Source organism: Mytilus galloprovincialis, chromosome 7, assembly GCF_965363235.1.
Source record: "Mytilus galloprovincialis chromosome 7, xbMytGall1.hap1.1, whole genome shotgun sequence".
NCBI classification, from domain to species: domain Eukaryota; kingdom Metazoa; phylum Mollusca; class Bivalvia; order Mytilida; family Mytilidae; genus Mytilus; species Mytilus galloprovincialis.
In genome coordinates, this window is record NC_134844.1 from 15725871 (window position 1) to 15746309 (window position 20439).

Genomic DNA, 20439 nt, shown 5'->3' on the forward strand with positions numbered 1-20439 from the left:
TACTCGAACAAGATGTGAAAAGTATATCATACAAATTCTAAGGCAAATTAAATGACAATGTCCTTTATTTTAATTATAGAAATGTTCCCGGAGACGAAGACAGTGCACTCCAAAGACGAAGAATCAGGTATACATTGTAGATATATACGTACAGTTTATAATAGATTAAATGCACTATAAACACAGTGAAGCTTTTTTCATAGATTTAACAATATTCTAAATTGAAAATTTTTGAATCTTGAACATTGAACGGCATTTAATAAAATATCGTAATAAGGTACTCGTCGCTTCGAATTAACAAATAATTGATAAAATATTATGTTCACCACTTCCCTCTTCATACATTTTGAAATGCTGACAACGATATCAAATATCAAATTCTTATTACAGTTTTGCCGTTCTAATTTTGTGTATTTTTTAGAAGAAACCCACATTATTTTGAAAGGTTAAAGTTTTATTGAGTCGATGACGAAATGTCAAATGCTGAACGTTATATTCGAAAGTGCAACAAAACTATTCCAATCAAAAAATAAAAACATTAAATAAAAAAACTAGCCATTATACACTAGGGTGAAGTGAAGTTGATTATAAATGAGTCAGTTACAGAATTTGTTTGCATTGTGTATAATCAAATAAAAAGAGTTATAGAAAACGCATTAGGATATACATTTTTAGCACTGGTATATCTACTATCGTAATGGAGTTCACAGACTATAAGTTTGAGCTCCGACTGTGTTGTACGTTTTTGAAATGTAAAATAAATGTTAGTTAAAGGTTAAAGGTAAGATATAAGATAATTCAGGTTTATATAGGATTCTTGAAAAATAAATACTTTTAAAAACAATAGCCTTTCAGAGATTCACGTTTAGTTTAAACTATGTTTTACAAATATAAGGGTTTATTTAAATACAAGTAATACGTCGGAATAACATTACAACAAAAAGATAGAGATTAGACCGTTGGTTTTCCCGTTTGAATGGTTTTACACTAGTAATTTTGGGGCCCTTTACAGCTTGTTGTTCGGTGTGAGCCAAGGCTCCGTGTTGAAGGCCGTACATTGACCTATAATGGTTTACTTTTTTTTAAATTGTTATTTGGATGGAGAGTTGTCTCATTGGCACTCATACCACATCTTCCTATATCTATGTAATGCTTTTTGTAGTGAGTAAGCTGAACTTATTAAACGCTTTCCTAGCGACTGGAATCGAGACCAACAAGTTAAGTTTGTCAGGAATCTGCCCATTGATGATAGCGATATGGCTTCGATGTGCAAATACAGTTAAATCGATATTGAAAAATGGAGGACATGTGAATATAAGGGATAACTTTTACGACACACCATTGACTACTGCGCTGGAATTTGACCTTGAAGAAATAGTGAATACTTTGTTGAACGCAAAGGCAAATGTCAACCATAAAGGTGGAGAAAGAAGTCTATCAAGCATTGTGGTGAACGAAGGTAGACAATAATATTGTATTTGAGAATAGGTTCAGCTCTGAAAATTACGACTGTTTATGCAAAAGATTGAAAAGAAACAAAACTGAAATTGGAAGCAATGCTTATTATTATATCTAAAAAGTAAAATCACAAAAATATTGAACTCCGAAGAAAATTCAAAACGGAAAGTCCCTAATCAAATGGCAAAATCAAAAGCTCAAACAGATCAAATGAATGGATAACAGCTGTCATATTCCTAACTTGGTACAGGCATTGTACTAAGATTTACTTTGTAGATTTGCAGTTTTGTTTCAACAATTTCCTAAAAGCGACGTATATGAGATTATCATTTAGGTTATTAGTTAGCCTTTCCTGGGGGAATTCGTAGATACATGTGATATGCTTTATGTATTACAATATTGGAACAATATTCAAACACAAAAAATAAGGTTTTGACCCAACCTGTATTAGCTGAACAAAACCAGCAATATAGCCGGGACAGTTTAAAAAATTATGTAACGTGTTCATCCTATAACATTTGTGGCACAAGGCAATATATAAACCATTTGTTATAATATATATATATATATATACAACTCGTCTAAACATCAACCCAACAATGTTAGATCTGTAAATTTGCTTTCGCAAATTTTTTGGTTCTTCCCTCGCCGGGATTCGAACCCATGCTACTGTGATATCGTGACACCAAATCGCCTGCACTGCAGCCGTCCCGCTAGACCACACGACCACCTGGGCTCTCAATAAAAGAGCTTTCGGTGGGCATGTGTTACCTTTCCACGTCAGTTTTAATCTAGCGGCGTACTACAGTACATGATATATAAGGCATGAAGATGTTATTGTTACAGATCAGCTAAATTATCTATAGTAAAGGATCCTACAAATTAATGTAAGATACAGTCACAGAAAATAATTATATTCATAAGTACGTCTGAGTCAGTGACAACCCTACAACAGATGTATCCATCGGATCGCCATCAATGATGGTGATACATGGCTGTGTACATAATGTATATACAACTCGTCTAAACATCAACCCAACAATGTTAGATCTGTAAATTTGCTTTCGCAAATTTTTTGGTTCTTCCCTCGCCGGGATTCGAACCCATGCTACTGTGATATCGTGACACCAAATCGCCTGCACTGCAGCCGTCCCGCTAGACCACACGACCACCTGGGCTCTCAATAAAAGAGCTTTCGGTGGGCATGTGTTACCTTTCCACGTCAGTTTTAATCTAGCGGCGTACTACAGTACATGATATATAAGGCATGAAGATGTTATTGTTACAGATCAGCTAAATTATCTATAGTAAAGGATCCTACAAATTAATGTAAGATACAGTCACAGAAAATAATTATATTCATAAGTACGTCTGAGTCAGTGACAACCCTACAACAGATGTATCCATCGGATCGCCATCAATGATGGTGATACATGGCTGTGTACATAATGTATATACAACTCGTCTAAACATCAACCCAACAATGTTAGATCTGTAAATTTGCTTTCGCAAATTTTTTGGTTCTTCCCTCGCCGGGATTCGAACCCATGCTACTGTGATATCGTGACACCAAATCGCCTGCACTGCAGCCGTCCCGCTAGACCACACGACCACCTGGGCTCTCAATAAAAGAGCTTTCGGTGGGCATGTGTTACCTTTCCACGTCAGTTTTAATCTAGCGGCGTACTACAGTACATGATATATAAGGCATGAAGATGTTATTGTTACAGATCAGCTAAATTATCTATAGTAAAGGATCCTACAAATTAATGTAAGATACAGTCACAGAAAATAATTATATTCATAAGTACGTCTGAGTCAGTGACAACCCTACAACAGATGTATCCATCGGATCGCCATCAATGATGGTGATACATGGCTGTGTACATAATGTATATACAACTCGTCTAAACATCAACCCAACAATGTTAGATCTGTAAATTTGCTTTCGCAAATTTTTTGGTTCTTCCCTCGCCGGGATTCGAACCCATGCTACTGTGATATCGTGACACCAAATCGCCTGCACTGCAGCCGTCCCGCTAGACCACACGACCACCTGGGCTCTCAATAAAAGAGCTTTCGGTGGGCATGTGTTACCTTTCCACGTCAGTTTTAATCTAGCGGCGTACTACAGTACATGATATATAAGGCATGAAGATGTTATTGTTACAGATCAGCTAAATTATCTATAGTAAAGGATCCTACAAATTAATGTAAGATACAGTCACAGAAAATAATTATATTCATAAGTACGTCTGAGTCAGTGACAACCCTACAACAGATGTATCCATCGGATCGCCATCAATGATGGTGATACATGGCTGTGTACATAATGTATATACAACTCGTCTAAACATCAACCCAACAATGTTAGATCTGTAAATTTGCTTTCGCAAATTTTTTGGTTCTTCCCTCGCCGGGATTCGAACCCATGCTACTGTGATATCGTGACACCAAATCGCCTGCACTGCAGCCGTCCCGCTAGACCACACGACCACCTGGGCTCTCAATAAAAGAGCTTTCGGTGGGCATGTGTTACCTTTCCACGTCAGTTTTAATCTAGCGGCGTACTACAGTACATGATATATAAGGCATGAAGATGTTATTGTTACAGATCAGCTAAATTATCTATAGTAAAGGATCCTACAAATTAATGTAAGATACAGTCACAGAAAATAATTATATTCATAAGTACGTCTGAGTCAGTGACAACCCTACAACAGATGTATCCATCGGATCGCCATCAATGATGGTGATACATGGCTGTGTACATAATGTATATACAACTCGTCTAAACATCAACCCAACAATGTTAGATCTGTAAATTTGCTTTCGCAAATTTTTTGGTTCTTCCCTCGCCGGGATTCGAACCCATGCTACTGTGATATCGTGACACCAAATCGCCTGCACTGCAGCCGTCCCGCTAGACCACACGACCACCTGGGCTCTCAATAAAAGAGCTTTCGGTGGGCATGTGTTACCTTTCCACGTCAGTTTTAATCTAGCGGCGTACTACAGTACATGATATATAAGGCATGAAGATGTTATTGTTACAGATCAGCTAAATTATCTATAGTAAAGGATCCTACAAATTAATGTAAGATACAGTCACAGAAAATAATTATATTCATAAGTACGTCTGAGTCAGTGACAACCCTACAACAGATGTATCCATCGGATCGCCATCAATGATGGTGATACATGGCTGTGTACATAATGTATATACAACTCGTCTAAACATCAACCCAACAATGTTAGATCTGTAAATTTGCTTTCGCAAATTTTTTGGTTCTTCCCTCGCCGGGATTCGAACCCATGCTACTGTGATATCGTGACACCAAATCGCCTGCACTGCAGCCGTCCCGCTAGACCACACGACCACCTGGGCTCTCAATAAAAGAGCTTTCGGTGGGCATGTGTTACCTTTCCACGTCAGTTTTAATCTAGCGGCGTACTACAGTACATGATATATAAGGCATGAAGATGTTATTGTTACAGATCAGCTAAATTATCTATAGTAAAGGATCCTACAAATTAATGTAAGATACAGTCACAGAAAATAATTATATTCATAAGTACGTCTGAGTCAGTGACAACCCTACAACAGATGTATCCATCGGATCGCCATCAATGATGGTGATACATGGCTGTGTACATAATGTATATACAACTCGTCTAAACATCAACCCAACAATGTTAGATCTGTAAATTTGCTTTCGCAAATTTTTTGGTTCTTCCCTCGCCGGGATTCGAACCCATGCTACTGTGATATCGTGACACCAAATCGCCTGCACTGCAGCCGTCCCGCTAGACCACACGACCACCTGGGCTCTCAATAAAAGAGCTTTCGGTGGGCATGTGTTACCTTTCCACGTCAGTTTTAATCTAGCGGCGTACTACAGTACATGATATATAAGGCATGAAGATGTTATTGTTACAGATCAGCTAAATTATCTATAGTAAAGGATCCTACAAATTAATGTAAGATACAGTCACAGAAAATAATTATATTCATAAGTACGTCTGAGTCAGTGACAACCCTACAACAGATGTATCCATCGGATCGCCATCAATGATGGTGATACATGGCTGTGTACATAATGTATATACAACTCGTCTAAACATCAACCCAACAATGTTAGATCTGTAAATTTGCTTTCGCAAATTTTTTGGTTCTTCCCTCGCCGGGATTCGAACCCATGCTACTGTGATATCGTGACACCAAATCGCCTGCATATATACATTTATATTTTTCCCATTTTTCGGAAGTCATCTTTTAAGACGTGTTATTCGGGCTGTTCGGGATTTGATCAACATGAGAAATTTTTGTTCCAATTCAACAATGAGATAAGCGGTTATTAAAAAGAAAAAAAGGAACAAATAATGTCAAATTTAGCAATAACAACACTTTGAAAAATATTTTTTACATATAAGCATAAAATGCTAAAAAAAATTATTAATGTGAAATACGTCACCATTTGCTAATATATAATAACAACAACAATAATGCATTTACATGTAACATGTTTCATGTTTTTCCATGTACATTTCTATCTTGAAATGAATTTTACATTTTTCAATATATTCAGATTTAAATAATCAAACTAAAAAGTATAAATAGACAGAGTTTTACATCTTTCATCCGATTTATTTTTATTAGAACCATCAAGTGCTAAACACATGAGGCTTTCAGACTGTTCCGAAAGTTGTATTTCACAACCAAGGTATGTTCTACAACGTATTCAAATGCAGAAAATCCACATTAACAAGAATTATAACTGACATGCCTGGATTGTCCATGGACAGACGGGAATATTATGTGAGCTTATTACTAGATTTTGGAGCTGATCCTAATATTGAAGAATCAGGAACCGATTCTACATTGATGCATGCTGTCAGACTAGAATCACCTGGACTAGTTAGAACTCTTGTTGAAGCAGGTGCTGACGTCAATCATACTGGTCATATGGGCTTGACGGCATTGCATGTTTATTTTAAATCATATCACATGAAAGGTTTGATAATTTAGAAATACATATACATATCTTTACTGAAGGCAGAAACGTAAAGGTGGAAGACGCCTACATATTTTTTATTTATTGGTTAAAATTTGAACATGAAGATAAGATAGCAAAGTTTGAACAAATATATATCGGTAACACAGAAACTTCTTCCTATTATACATGTTATATTCCAAATATGTGCCCCCGGAGAGTTTTTTTTTATATTGGAGCTCTTGAGCTAGTATTGGTAAGGGTTGTGGTTTCAGATACCTGACTATTTATATTATTTCGCTTCTTTAGTGTTTGCTCATTCATGTTTTTGTATGATATCTCGAGTCTCTCATTATTTATTCGGATACATTTATACAAGATGAAAATGCAATACTAATTTTTTAATATAGTAAACTCATGCTTATAAAATTCTATAAGTAAAATGAATACAAGTGTATAATAGTAAAAGTAGGCACGCATTTGATCCTTTCAAATACTAAACAATAAATGTATGTAAATCACCTTACAGTGGCTTCAGGAGCGTTTGAAATAATAAAATATGAGTGGTACATGCCAACTTTGTCCCCTAAAGCATCAATCATGTTTTAGTATGTGATCTTGAAAACATACTGTTTCCATTATTATTTTAATTGTGAAGACTACGTACTTCTTAAGAACTTTCACGGATTTTGCAACCCTGTTTAGCTTTAACACCTTGCATTATGAATTTGTTTTCTACTGTGGATTCGTTTATTTTCGTGGATGCCAATTTTCATGATTGAGGAAAACTTGCATATTTGTGGATATATAAATTCGTGGTTTTGGCAAATTCTGCATACATTCCTATTGAAAATATGTTGAATATTTGAATTTGTGGTTCTCCTGTAACCACGAAATCCACAAAAAGTAGTATCCAACGAATATTAATGAAATCACAGTTAATTACTAGATACACCTTCTGTTAAAGTACTATGATTAAAAGCATAAAACAATATCGAAACTCTGAGGTTTATTCAAAAAGGGGTAGACCCTCAAACCTTAAATACATGTTAAACCTGATGAACCAACTCATCAATTGGAAAACAATTGTCATTATCCTATCTCAGTACAGGCAATTCATTATGTTGTATATATGTTAAAGATAAAATGTATATCCCCACTATTTTTACAACATGGCTGAGGGGGTGTCATTTAAAGTATCGTTTCAACGACATCTGGAGATTTCATTGTACATTTTGTTTTATTTACAATTTTTTATTCATATCAATTTCTGTTGTAGGATGCAACATACACGAAAAGAACATCTACGCCGATAAGCAGTCGATCTTATTAATATTATTAAATAAAAAAGCATGCACGAATGCAAAATCACATCATGGGGATTTACCCATTCATCTTGCATTACAAATGGAATCTGTTGACAACGAAAGGCATCAGAAAGATATACTATTATTGGTCACTCACAGTACGGGAATGAACTTTCCAGACAGGAACGGAAACACACCAATCATTTTGGCATCATCGTTTTGTTCCGTTGCTATAATTAGGAAAATGATTGAAATGGGAGCTGATGTTAATTACAAGGGACACCGAGGAAATGCAGCGCTTCATAAAAACATGGGTAAGTTTTATGTGTTGTATATGGTGTACTATTGTATGTCTATTGCATTTTTTAGTCATTGCGTTGTCTGGTGTTTTTCGACATATCAATTTGAATGTTACCCAGGTATATTTTTCCCCTCTTTTAATCTATTTAAAAATAACGTCATTGTCTGATAATGTTTTTTTGAGATTGTAAATTGTATAAACTAATAATGTAAAAAGCAAAGAGTAAATGAGTTTATTTAATCATTTGTTTTATATTGAAGTTTCAGAAAGGTTTGATAGAGAAATGGTTTCCATCTTACTGACATATGGTGCTAACTTGAACATTCAAAACAATTCAGGCGAAACACCACTGATTCGATATCTCAAAAGAAGACATGTTGAATTTGAAGATATACAGTTTCTGGTAGATTGTGGCTCAGATCTTGAGAGTAATCGAGAAGGATGTAATTCAGCATTGATTGTGGCAATAGAACAAAACATATTTTATGTAGTGGATTTTTTTATACGTAATAAAGTCAACCTGAACCATATTGGACAAGGTGGGAAAACAGCCTTCCATGTTGCACTTTTGAAAGGTTAAGTATGTTATACCCTAGTCATTAGCAGGAGGGATTACCGTTTTCCGTATTGGCGTAAGGAAATTGAATTCCGGTCTCCAATTTATGTTGACCACAACCACTGTTTTTTTAAACTTCTACTGAATGCATAGCACAGATAATGATCGAATATGGCGTTGTTTCATATATCTTTGAAATGATGAAAATGGAGGAATCTGTTATTTCTGCACTCCATTTGTTTCAATATTGACTGTTACATATGTATAACAATATGCATCCCATGTACAGTTAATTCTTATTACTTGTACTTATACATACATCGGGTTAAAAAGCTTCTGACATCTGAATATAAGTATCCAAACCATTTCTATCAATCCATAAATCGATTAGGATATTAAAAAGTAAAATAACAAAAAAAAACTAAACTCAGATGAAAATTCAAAACGGAACGTTCCCATTCAAATGGCAAAATCAAAAGCTCAAACACATCAAATGGATAACAACTGCCATATTCCTGAATTTGTGTAATGTAGAAAATATCATAGTTTTAGTACAGCGAATAAGTATTTTGATTCTAATTAAACATAAATAAGAAAATAGATGGAATGATTACAAACATCGAACCCATTGGATTCAATGGAAAACGTTTTTTTTTTATATTCAGCCTTTTGTCTCTTTGATTTAACGAATTCTAACTTTATTTTTAAAATGGAAAACAAAATGTGACATGGTTGCCAATTAGAGGACGATAAACCATATTCCAAGTATAAAAAGATCTTAAATAAACCAACTGTAGTATACCATTGTTCAAAAGTAAAAAAATCGATTAAGCGAAAACAAAGCCGGGTCAAAAACCCCAAAATTGATGGAAATACGTCAACTAATAGAGGAAAATAACGGAATAACAGATACACTGAACCGCTTCACAAACAAACACTAATTCCTGACTTGGTAGAGGACATTTTAAGAAAAGCAGGTATCTCGGTATCTTGGTATCTCTTTCATAAATACACATATCTATAGCAAACTCTTGAAATTTAAGGTTAAAAAAGTGGTATATAATAAAGAAGGGTGTAAATGAAACATCAAAGCCCAAAAAAATAAATTTAGAAAAGAAACAGATATGCGTCTCTTTTGTTATAAATATAAACGTAGATATTACGTTTATTCACAGGTAACTGCCGATTTGATGTGTCAATTGAAATTAAACTTAAAAGAATTGCTACTCAACTTATACAACAATCAATTCAAAAAGGTAACAGTTATTCTTATTTCATTTTTAGCTCACCTGGCCTAAAAGGCCAAGTGAGCTTTTCTCATCACTTGGCGTCCGGCGTACGTCGTCCGTCGTCCGTCGTCCGTCGTCCGTCGTCGTCGTTAACTTTTACAAAAATCTTCTCCTCTGAAACTACTAGGCCAAATTAAATCAAACTTGGCCACAATCATCATTGGGGTATCTAGTTTAAAAAATGTGTCCGGTGACCCGGCCAACCATCCAAGATGGCCGCCATGGCTAAAAATAGAACATAGGGGTAAAATGCAGTTTTTGGCCTATAACTCAAAAACCAAAGCATTTAGAGCAAATCTGACATGGGGAAGAATTGTTAAACAGGTGAAGATCTATCTGCCCTGAAATTTTCAGATGAATCAGATAACCCGTTGTTGGGTTGCTGTCCCTGAATTAGTAATTTTAAGGAAATTTTGCTGGTTTTTGGTTATTATCTTGAATATTATTATAGATAGAGATAAACAGTAAACAGCAATAATGTTCAGCAAAGTAAGATTTACAAATAAGTCAACAGGACTGAAATGGTCAGTTGACCCCTTTAGGAGTTATTGCCCTTTATAGTCAATTTTTAACCATTTTTCGTAAATCTTAGTAATCTTTTACAAAAATCTTCTCCTCTGAAACTACTGGGCCAAATTAATTCAAACTTAGCCACAATCATCTTTTGGGTTAGTAGTTTGAAAAATGTGTCCGGTGACCCGGCCATCCAACCAAGATGACCGCCATGGCTATAAATAGAACATGGGGTAAAATGCAGTTTTTGGCTTATAACTCAAAACCCAAAGCATTTAGAGCAAATCTGACATGAGGTAAAATTGTTTATCAGGTCAACATTTATCTGCTCTGAAATTTTTAGATGAATTGGACAACCTGTTGTTGGGTTGCTGACCCTGAATTGTTAGTTTTAAGGAAATTTTGCTGTTTTTGGTCATTATCTTGAATATTATTATTGATAGAGATAAACTGTAAACAACAATAATGTTCAGCAAAGTATTAAGATTTACAAATAAGTCAACATGACCGAAATGGTCAATTGACCCCCTTAGGAGTTATTGGTCTTTATAGTCAATTTTTAACAATTTTCATAAAATTTGTAAATTTTTACTAACATTTTCCACTGAAACTAATGGGCCAAGTTCATTATAGATAGAGATAATTTTAAGCAGCAAGAATGGTCAGTAAAGTAAGATGTACAAACACATCACCATCACCAAAACACAATTTTGTCATGAATCCATCTGCTTCCTTTAATATTCACATAGACCAAGGTGAGCGACACAGGCTCTTTAGAGCCTCTAGTTCGTAAATCTTAGTAATCTTTTACAAAAATCTTCTCCTCTGAAACTACTTGGCCAAATTAATCCAAACTAGGCCACAATCATCTTTTGGGTTAGTAGTTTGAAAAATGTGTCCGGTGATCCGGCCATCCAACCAAGATGGCCGCCATGGCTAAAAATAGAACATGGGGTAAAATGCAGTTTTTGGCTTATAACTCAAAACCCAAAGCAGTTAGAGCAAATCTGACGTGGGGTAAAATTGTTTATCAGGTCAACATTTATCTGCTCTGAAATTTTTAGATGAATCGGACAACCCGTTGTTGGGTTGCTGACCCTGAATTGTTAGTTTTAAGGAAATTTTGCTGTTTTTGGTCATTATCTTGAATATTATTATTGATAGAGATAAACTGTAAACAACAATAATGTTCAGCAAAGTAAGATCGACAAATAAGTCAACATGACCGAAATGGTCAATTGACCCCCTTAGGAGTTATTGTTCTTTATAGTCAATTTTTAACAATTTTCATAAAATTTGTAAATTTTTACTAACATTTTCCACTGAAACTAATGGGCCAAGTTCATTATAGATAGAGATAATTTTAAGCAGCAAGAAGGTTCAGTAAAGTAAGATGTACAAACACATCACCATCACCAAAACACAATTTTGTCATGAATCCATCTGCTTCCTTTAATATTCACATAGACCAAGGTGAGCGACACAGGCTCTTTAGAGCCTCTAGTTATAGATAGAGATAAACTGTAAACAGCAATAATGTTCAGCAAAGTAAGATCTACAAATAAGTCTACATGACCAAAATGGTCAGTTGACCACTTTAGGAGTTATTGCCCTTTATAGTCAATTTTTAACCATTTGTCGTAAATCTTAGTAATTTTTTTACAAAAATCTTCTCCTCTGAAACTACTTGGCCAAATTTAACCAAACTTAGTCATAATCATCATTGGGGTATTTAGTTAAAAAAATATATTTTTGATGTGTCCGGTAACTTGGCCAACAAACCAAGATGGCCGCCATGGCTAAAAATAGAACATGGGGGTAAAATGCAGTTTTTGGCTTATAACTCAAAAACCAAAGCATTAAGAGCAAATCTGACAGGAAGTAAAATTGTTGATCAGGTCACGATCTATCTGCCCTGGAATTTTCAGATGAATCGGATAATCGGTTGTTAGGTTGCTGCCCTGAATTGGTAATTTTGAGGAAATTTTGCTGTTTTTTTGTTATTATCTTGAATATTATTATAGATAGAGATAAACTGTAAACAGCAATAATGTACAGCAAAGTAAAAACTAAAAATAAGTCAGTATGACCAAAATAGTCAATTGACCCCCTAAGGAGTTATTGCCCTTCATAGTAAATTTTTAACAATTTTCTTAAAATTTGAAGATTTTCAATAACATTTTCCACAGAAAGTACTGTTATAGATAAAGATAATTGTAAGCAGCAAGAATGTTTAGTAAAGTAAGATCTACAAACACATCACCATCACCAAAACACAATTTTGTCATGAATCCATCTGTGTCCATTGTTTAATATTCGCATAGACCAAGGTGAGCGACACAGGCTCTTTAGAGCCTCTAGTTATATATTAATATATTGATTTTAATTACAAATTACCAAACTACGATTTGCGGAAGCATCAATAAAATGTGTCGTACATGGATGTATAGATACGCCATGATCATTATTCTTATTTGAATAGAATTTCGTAAACGACGGAAAATTTATCCTGATGGTCTGATAGTACACTTTATACTAGTTGATATTGGTCTAAATAACGCTTGTCGTTTATACGCATCATTTGGGTTGTTTTTGTGTTGTTGTTTTTTAATTGTACTTTTGCAACCTCTGTCAATATCCATGCAGGATGTTTAGATTGAGCCTATTGTTACTATATATTTCCATACGTCTTTTTACATTTGTAGCAGTTTAGTTTTTACTTTTATTGCAGTCTTATAGCAGATTTATTTGATAAAGTTATTGCCAACTTGTTTCTTTATTTATATAAGACTGACTTCATATAGGAACTTCTTCGGAAGATAAGAAGTTAGCAATATTCTTTAACTTTACTTTCCGCTATATGGATGATGTTCTCTCACTAAATATTTCAAAATATAGTGACTATGATGAACGCATTTATGCCATCGAACTAGAGATAAAGAATACAACAGATAAAGTTAACTCTGCCTAATATCTTGACTTACATCTTGAAATTACAATGAGGGTATGTTGAAAACAAAACTTTACGACACAAGAGATGATTTATGATTCCCAATTGTGAACTTTTAATCCCCTTCCCTTTCCATGGCACATGAAATCACCCCCGGTTTTTGGTAGTTTTCTATGTTGTGTCTTTTGTACCATTATTGGTCTGTGTGTCTTTTTCATTTTTAGCCAAGTTTATTTTCGATCTATGATTTTGACTGTCCTGGTATCTTTTGCCCCTCTTTTATTGGCTAACTTGCTATTGACAGTGCCTAATACGTATTTGGATAGTCAGGTTTTCGGGCTACAATACAAACAACACATGGATGCTCATTGCTGAGCAAATTGTAATATGAATCGGATCCTGACCTTTCCTCGCACCTCATAACGTTTATTATATTCATTTGTCTACACATCTAACAAAGTGTTATATATAACTTTTGATTATTAGATTAAGTTGCCACAAATGGGAGACATGTATTACTGGCGGCGATGTTTGACAAGTGTAAGAATGTTACCATTACGAACCAAATGGTTGTTGTTATTTCAACTTTAGAGATGGTTAATGGGTTCAAGGCAAAACAAAACTATGAATTAAACGGAATGAATTAATATATAAGTTACTACGTTTCAAGAACGTGGTTGGCTTATGTTCAATATTGCGGAATTTCGAGTAAACCGAATTTGAGACTTGTATGATGTATGTTTGTGAGTTTCTGTCTAAATATGGAGTATAACTGTTATATACCTTTCAAGATAAATTGAAGTTGAACATGTATGAAGAAAATATTATTAATCATGTTTGCATGTTTCGATTTTTACAGGCACTACGGTCAACAAAAGAAAAAGAAAACATGAAGTTCAAAATGAAACATCTCATATTAAAATGAGAAGGATGGGAATAAATCGAATGTTTGATCATCCATTAGGACATGCAGCTAGAATAATCCTTAAAGAGGCTAGCAGAAAAAATGACGATGAACACCAAATCAAAGGTTAGTTTAAATTGACAGTTCACTTCATAATTGTTTACTAATTGGTTGCGTCACGGGATTGCTTCACATAAATAATAGATAATGATCATACCGAACTGTGCTCTGGTTGTACTTCGAATTCTCAACCTCAGTTTGCAAGAGCAATGACTTGTAACAAATAACCCGAAGTTCGAGTCAAGACACTCCCTCCGGGATCCCCGTGGAAGCAATATGATTTTCTAATATGATTCATTTTATCCGGTTACAGAGTTTTCTTTGATTATCAAAGCAAAAGTTAAAAGCATGAAATGTTTAGGTATTTGTATTTACTATATAGGTGTACGTCAACTATCTTTTGGTTCTATTACTTCTAAACCAAAATGAATATTTATTTATGAAAAGACTCTGTGTGGCACTGTTTTTACAAAGCGTTATTATAAACCGGTAACCTTGCTTAATTTTTCGTTTTTTCTTTACGGGCAAAAAAATACCATCGATAGTGGGTTTGACGATACGCTGGTTCTAAAAGAAAGAAGTGCTTCATGACTTGAAAACTTTATTTGTACTTAATTCTACCATTCCCTTTGTGAAATTGACAAATCGTCTAACAGAATAATTCACAATGCTTGTCAATATGAAATAGCAGCATATGGTATAACTGTATTGCTTTGGGATACCATATTTACGGCATATTTTGTACAATGCCAATAGAAAGATAAAACGTGCTCCACCGAATAAAATGTGATCAGTATTCTGGGGTTTTTCATCGTTAACTTGTCTGGTGAATTTGAAGTTGGACTCTCCCACAAATTGATAGCATTCCTGTGGTTAAGATTACAACATAAAGTTGACTGTTGTACCCCTATCATTGACTTCTTTTACCTATCACGTCTGTTTGTTTTGCTCTCACATTTTTGTCATTATAATGGAAGTCTATGTGTCTGTCATAAGAGTGAGGGGTTTAGCTAGCAAAATATAGGTTTTATAGACCCTTTGAACATAAGGAAATGATATACCAAGTAAGAAATATTTCAGTTGTCTTCCATTCATTTGGTACGATGCTTCAGGTGTCATACCACCAATTACTCCCTCAAATTTAGAACGTATGTGAAAGTAGGCCTACTCGGACAAAAAAAAGTGCATTTGATGTCATTGTTCACCTAAACTAACTAACAAATTTGCAGAAATGAAAGTTTTGTTGAAAGAGAAATATATTAAGACCATTTTGAGCCAAAATTTACCTGTCTATGAGTTTGCATTAAAAATTGAGGATTAATGCGCTCCATAGTATACTAATTTAAGATTTCCAGAAAACCAGGGGTTATTTTTAGTGGTACCTCCTTTCGGAATCTCTCTGCTTTCTTATATGATTTTGAATGTATGTTGAAAATTGGCATGCAGAAAGGTGACACCTGTACAATTCAGGATATACCTAGTTTCTATGAAGTTAAACTTAAGGTAAAATATTTAGAAAGCTATGAAAATTGCAAAATTTGGTTGAACAGATAGGGACTTTTAATTGGTGGTATGACACCTTTAAGCAAAATGCGGTGAAACATCAAAATCAGAAAACAATTGGTTTTTTTTGTCTCAACTGATCATTTGAGATAATAGTAGCCACATTTCAATCTTTTTGGGGGCAAAATGTCACATATTGCAAATTTAGAGCCTAAAACTTGAGTTTGTCCTATTTTTAGCTTTTCCCATCCTGACAATATGCTTTTATATAAAAAATGTCCTAAATAATGTTATAAATGCACAGAAAGTTATTCTGTGGTGTTAAACATTGAAACATAAGTTGTTTACTACCCCCAAAAAAATTTTGTCATGCAGATTTAATGAAATTATTTGATTTTTACCCCTTATAGCATTGCGTCATACTATGTACTTGGCAGATAGCATAGCCTAATGTAATCACTGCAGAAACTCACAAAAGCACCATTTATTATTCCTAATGAAATTTTTATATCTTAAATTTTATTAACTGATGTAAATAAACACAGTTAAATGACCATGACTGCACTTTTGATCAATTTGTAGTACTTTACTGACACCAGATGAAAAAAAGGGGGGTCAATATTCCTTGACACTTCAATACCTTGGATTTTTTACTAAATTCATTGCAAAAATTGTTGGAAGTCTTTAAAGAAGTAGAACAAACAAGAAAAAATCAGCAAACAATGATCTTGATATTGAAAGTTTATGTTCCTGTAGCCCAAAATGAAATTTTCAAGTATTTTCTTTAAAGTCATACATTACAGTCAGTTTAAATTGAGCTGTGAAATTTTTATTATAAGTCGCATAATGCTCAGATAGGCTGTTTTTAACTACAAATTGACTAAGGATTAAGAATAAAGCATAATAAAAGATTTCTAATCAACTTTTTTGTCTCTTTAAGCAAAATGCGGTGAAACATCAAAATCAGAAAACAATTGGTTTTTTTTGTCTCAACTGATCATTTGAGATAATAGTAGCCACATTTCAATCTTTTTGGGGGCAAAATGTCACATATTGCAAATTTAGAGCCTAAAACTTGAGTTTGTCCTATTTTTAGCTTTTCCCATCCTGACAATATGCTTTTATATAAAAAATGTCCTAAATAATGTTATAAATGCACAGAAAGTTATTCTGTGGTGTTAAACATTGAAACATAAGTTGTTTACTACCCCCAAAAAAATTTTGTCATGCAGATTTAATGAAATTATTTGATTTTTACCCCTTATAGCATTGCGTCATACTATGTACTTGGCAGATAGCATAGCCTAATGTAATCACTGCAGAAACTCACAAAAGCACCATTTATTATTCCTAATGAAATTTTTATATCTTAAATTTTATTAACTGATGTAAATAAACACAGTTAAATGACCATGACTGCACTTTTGATCAATTTGTAGTACTTTACTGACACCAGATGAAAAAAAGGGGGGTCAATATTCCTTGACACTTCAATACCTTGGATTTTTTACTAAATTCATTGCAAAAATTGTTGGAAGTCTTTAAAGAAGTAGAACAAACAAGAAAAAATCAGCAAACAATGATCTTGATATTGAAAGTTTATGTTCCTGTAGCCCAAAATGAAATTTTCAAGTATTTTCTTTAAAGTCATACATTACAGTCAGTTTAAATTGAGCTGTGAAATTTTTATTATAAGTCGCATAATGCTCAGATAGGCTGTTTTTAACTACAAATTGACTAAGGATTAAGAATAAAGCATAATAAAAGATTTCTAATCAACTTTTTTGTCTCTTTAGGTGTCATACCACCAATTACTCCCTCAAATTTAGAACGTATGTGAAAGTAGGCCTACTCGGACAAAAAAAAGTGCATTTGATGTCATTGTTCACCTAAACTAACTAACAAATTTGCAGAAATGAAAGTTTTGTTGAAAGAGAAATATATTAAGACCATTTTGAGCCAAAATTTACCTGTCTATGAGTTTGCATTAAAAATTGAGGATTAATGTGCTCCATAGTATACTAATTTAAGATTTCCAGAAAACCAGGGGTTATTTTTAGTGGTACCTCCTTTCGGAATCTCTCTGCTTTCTTATATGATTTTGAATGTATGTTGAAAATTGGCATGCAGAAAGGTGACACCTGTACAATTCAGGATATACCTAGTTTCTATGAAGTTAAACTTAAGGTAAAATATTTAGAAAGCTATGAAAATTGCAAAATTTGGTTGAACAGATAGGGACTTTTAATTGGTGGTATGACACCTTCAGCGTTTGAATTTGACATTTGAAAAGCGAATTTACGTTTTGAATCGAATAAATCGTCAAAATTCGCAGAAAAAATTGCAAACGTTAATGTTCGTCTGTATTGTCCTTATTCCCATCATGTTAGTTGTTTAGCATGAAAAAAATTTAAAAACAATTGTCAGTTGAGATTAAACAATTAAACTACAAAATCAGCTTCTTTTAATGACATATGGTTTCTTCAATATAGAAAAGAGGGAATAAAATCAACAAATTTCACACGCCTCTTTCGTTTACCTGCTTCTTAAATTCATATTGGTATAAATCATTCTACTTTATAATGATTTCACCCGAGTACAATACCACAGCATGTTGCATATTGCCTCTCAATAGCTGCATATCCCGTAACTTTCTTCAGCTCAGTCTTTTGTTATTTGTTGTGGACCGTTGTTTATCTTTTCGTTGTTTTTGCCGTTGTGTTGTCTTCAACTTATGATTTATCTAATGTGCTATTAGAATTTTTTGTCTGTATTTCATATTTTGTAATGGGAAAATTGAGTTTGAATCAATATCCCCATATAAATGTAAGACTCAGATTGACGTCCAGTCTTTAATCAAAGTCCGTTCCTCAAATCGACGTTCAAATATGACGTCACAATTAAATAACATTCAAAATCATCGGCAAATTTAATGCTAACTAAATCGACGCCCAATATTTTTGGCTTCTCTAATCGACGTCCAATTTTAGCTTCTCTATTCAACGGCTGATTTGGGTACATAATACAAAATTGAACTGAAATGATAGCTACAGCTAAAACCTCTAGACCTTTAAACATATTATGTGTGACAAATGAGATCTATTCAAAACAATTTTTTTTTAATTCATTATATGCTAACGTGTAAACAGGTTGTGATATTAATTTTTAAATTTCAGAGATGACATAAAAAACGGACATGTGGTATGATTTCGAAAGGGACAACTATCAACCAGAGTTAAAATAAAGTGAATGTGAGCAATTATAAGAGACCGTTCCGCTTTCAACAATGATAAAAACCCATACGAATAAGGCTATAAAAGTCCACGACATGAATAGTATAAACAATTCAAATTAGAAAATTAACGGTCTTATTTATAACAAAACTATTCTGAAAGGCCATTATGATAGACATACACCAACGACAACAGTGGCGGATCCAGGGGGGGTCCAGGGGTTGGAACCCCCTTTTTTGGGGACGATCAATGCATTTGAATGGGGACATGTGGTTGGAACCCCCTTTTTGGGACGATCAATGCATTTGAATAGGGACATGTGGTTGGAACCCCCCCCCCCTTTTGTCCTGGGTTGGGACCCCCCCTCCCTTTTTCAAATGGCTGGATCCGCCCCTGGACAATCACTAAAATACAGGAACATAAAGAATGTGTCGGGTTTAAACATGTGTATGGTCATTTAACGTAGAACAGAGGTGTAACAGCACACCATAAAAACATTATGCATATTTCTTACGTATATGTTACTTAAGCAACACGACGGGTGCCACATGTGGAGCAGGATCTGCTTACCCTTCCGGAGCACCTGAGATCACCCCTAGTTTTTGGTGGGGTTCGTGTTGTTTATTCTTTAGTTTTCTATGTTGTGTCGTGTGTACTATTGTTTTTCTGTTTGTCTTTTTTTATTTTTAGCCATGGCGTTGTCAGTTTGTTTTAGATTTATGAGTTTGACTGTCCCTTTGGTATCTTTCGTCCCTCTTTTTTTTCACTCCAGGTGTAAAACTCAGAAATTTATTGAAAAATATCTTACAGATTCCGAATTATAATACTCTCAAAACCATTTGCTGTACTTCTTTATTTTGTCTATTGTTGAAAACTGAATAATGCTCATAGATGTTGTTTGGTTTTCTTTGTCGTTGGGTTGCTTTATAATTGACTAACACTTACATAAATGCCATTTATTAATATGAATATAAATGGCACACTGTTTTGAAGATCGATTGGATTAACATTTTATCAAGATAAATATATATTAAAATGCATGTTGCCATTTTCTGGTTGAAAAAATCTAGATGGAAAGTATGAAAAAATGTTTGAAAATTTAGCAGTCATAAGAACCCTTCAAAACATATACAGATATAAGTGTAATTCCAGTTATGTATTATTCATTGATTTTGGACATCAATTCAAGACAACTACAATCGCAAATACACAACGTCTCATTAGACGTCGATTAGAGTATCAAAATATTGGACGTCGATTTGAGAATATTACGTCAGATTTTGACGTCGATTTGAGGAACGGACGTCGATTTGAGGAACAGACGTCGATTAGAGGCTGGACGTCGATTCGAGTCAAATATATATATAAACA

General features: G+C 34.1%; 1 protein-coding gene across 1 annotated transcript in view; it reads left to right on the top strand.

The window, feature by feature from the left end:
• The window catches only part of LOC143082408 (uncharacterized), a 76297-nt gene that overhangs the window by 4027 nt on the left and 51831 nt on the right, over positions 1-20439 (top strand). The window contains exons 4-10 of the mRNA XM_076258059.1: positions 80-127; positions 1163-1459; positions 6119-6473; positions 7732-8073; positions 8321-8635; positions 9792-9872; positions 14228-14398. Of these exons, the coding sequence (XP_076114174.1) occupies positions 6185-6473; positions 7732-8073; positions 8321-8635; positions 9792-9872; positions 14228-14398 (1198 nt within the window). The 5' untranslated portion in view covers positions 80-127; positions 1163-1459; positions 6119-6184. The remainder of the gene's footprint in view (positions 1-79; positions 128-1162; positions 1460-6118; positions 6474-7731; positions 8074-8320; positions 8636-9791; positions 9873-14227; positions 14399-20439) is intronic.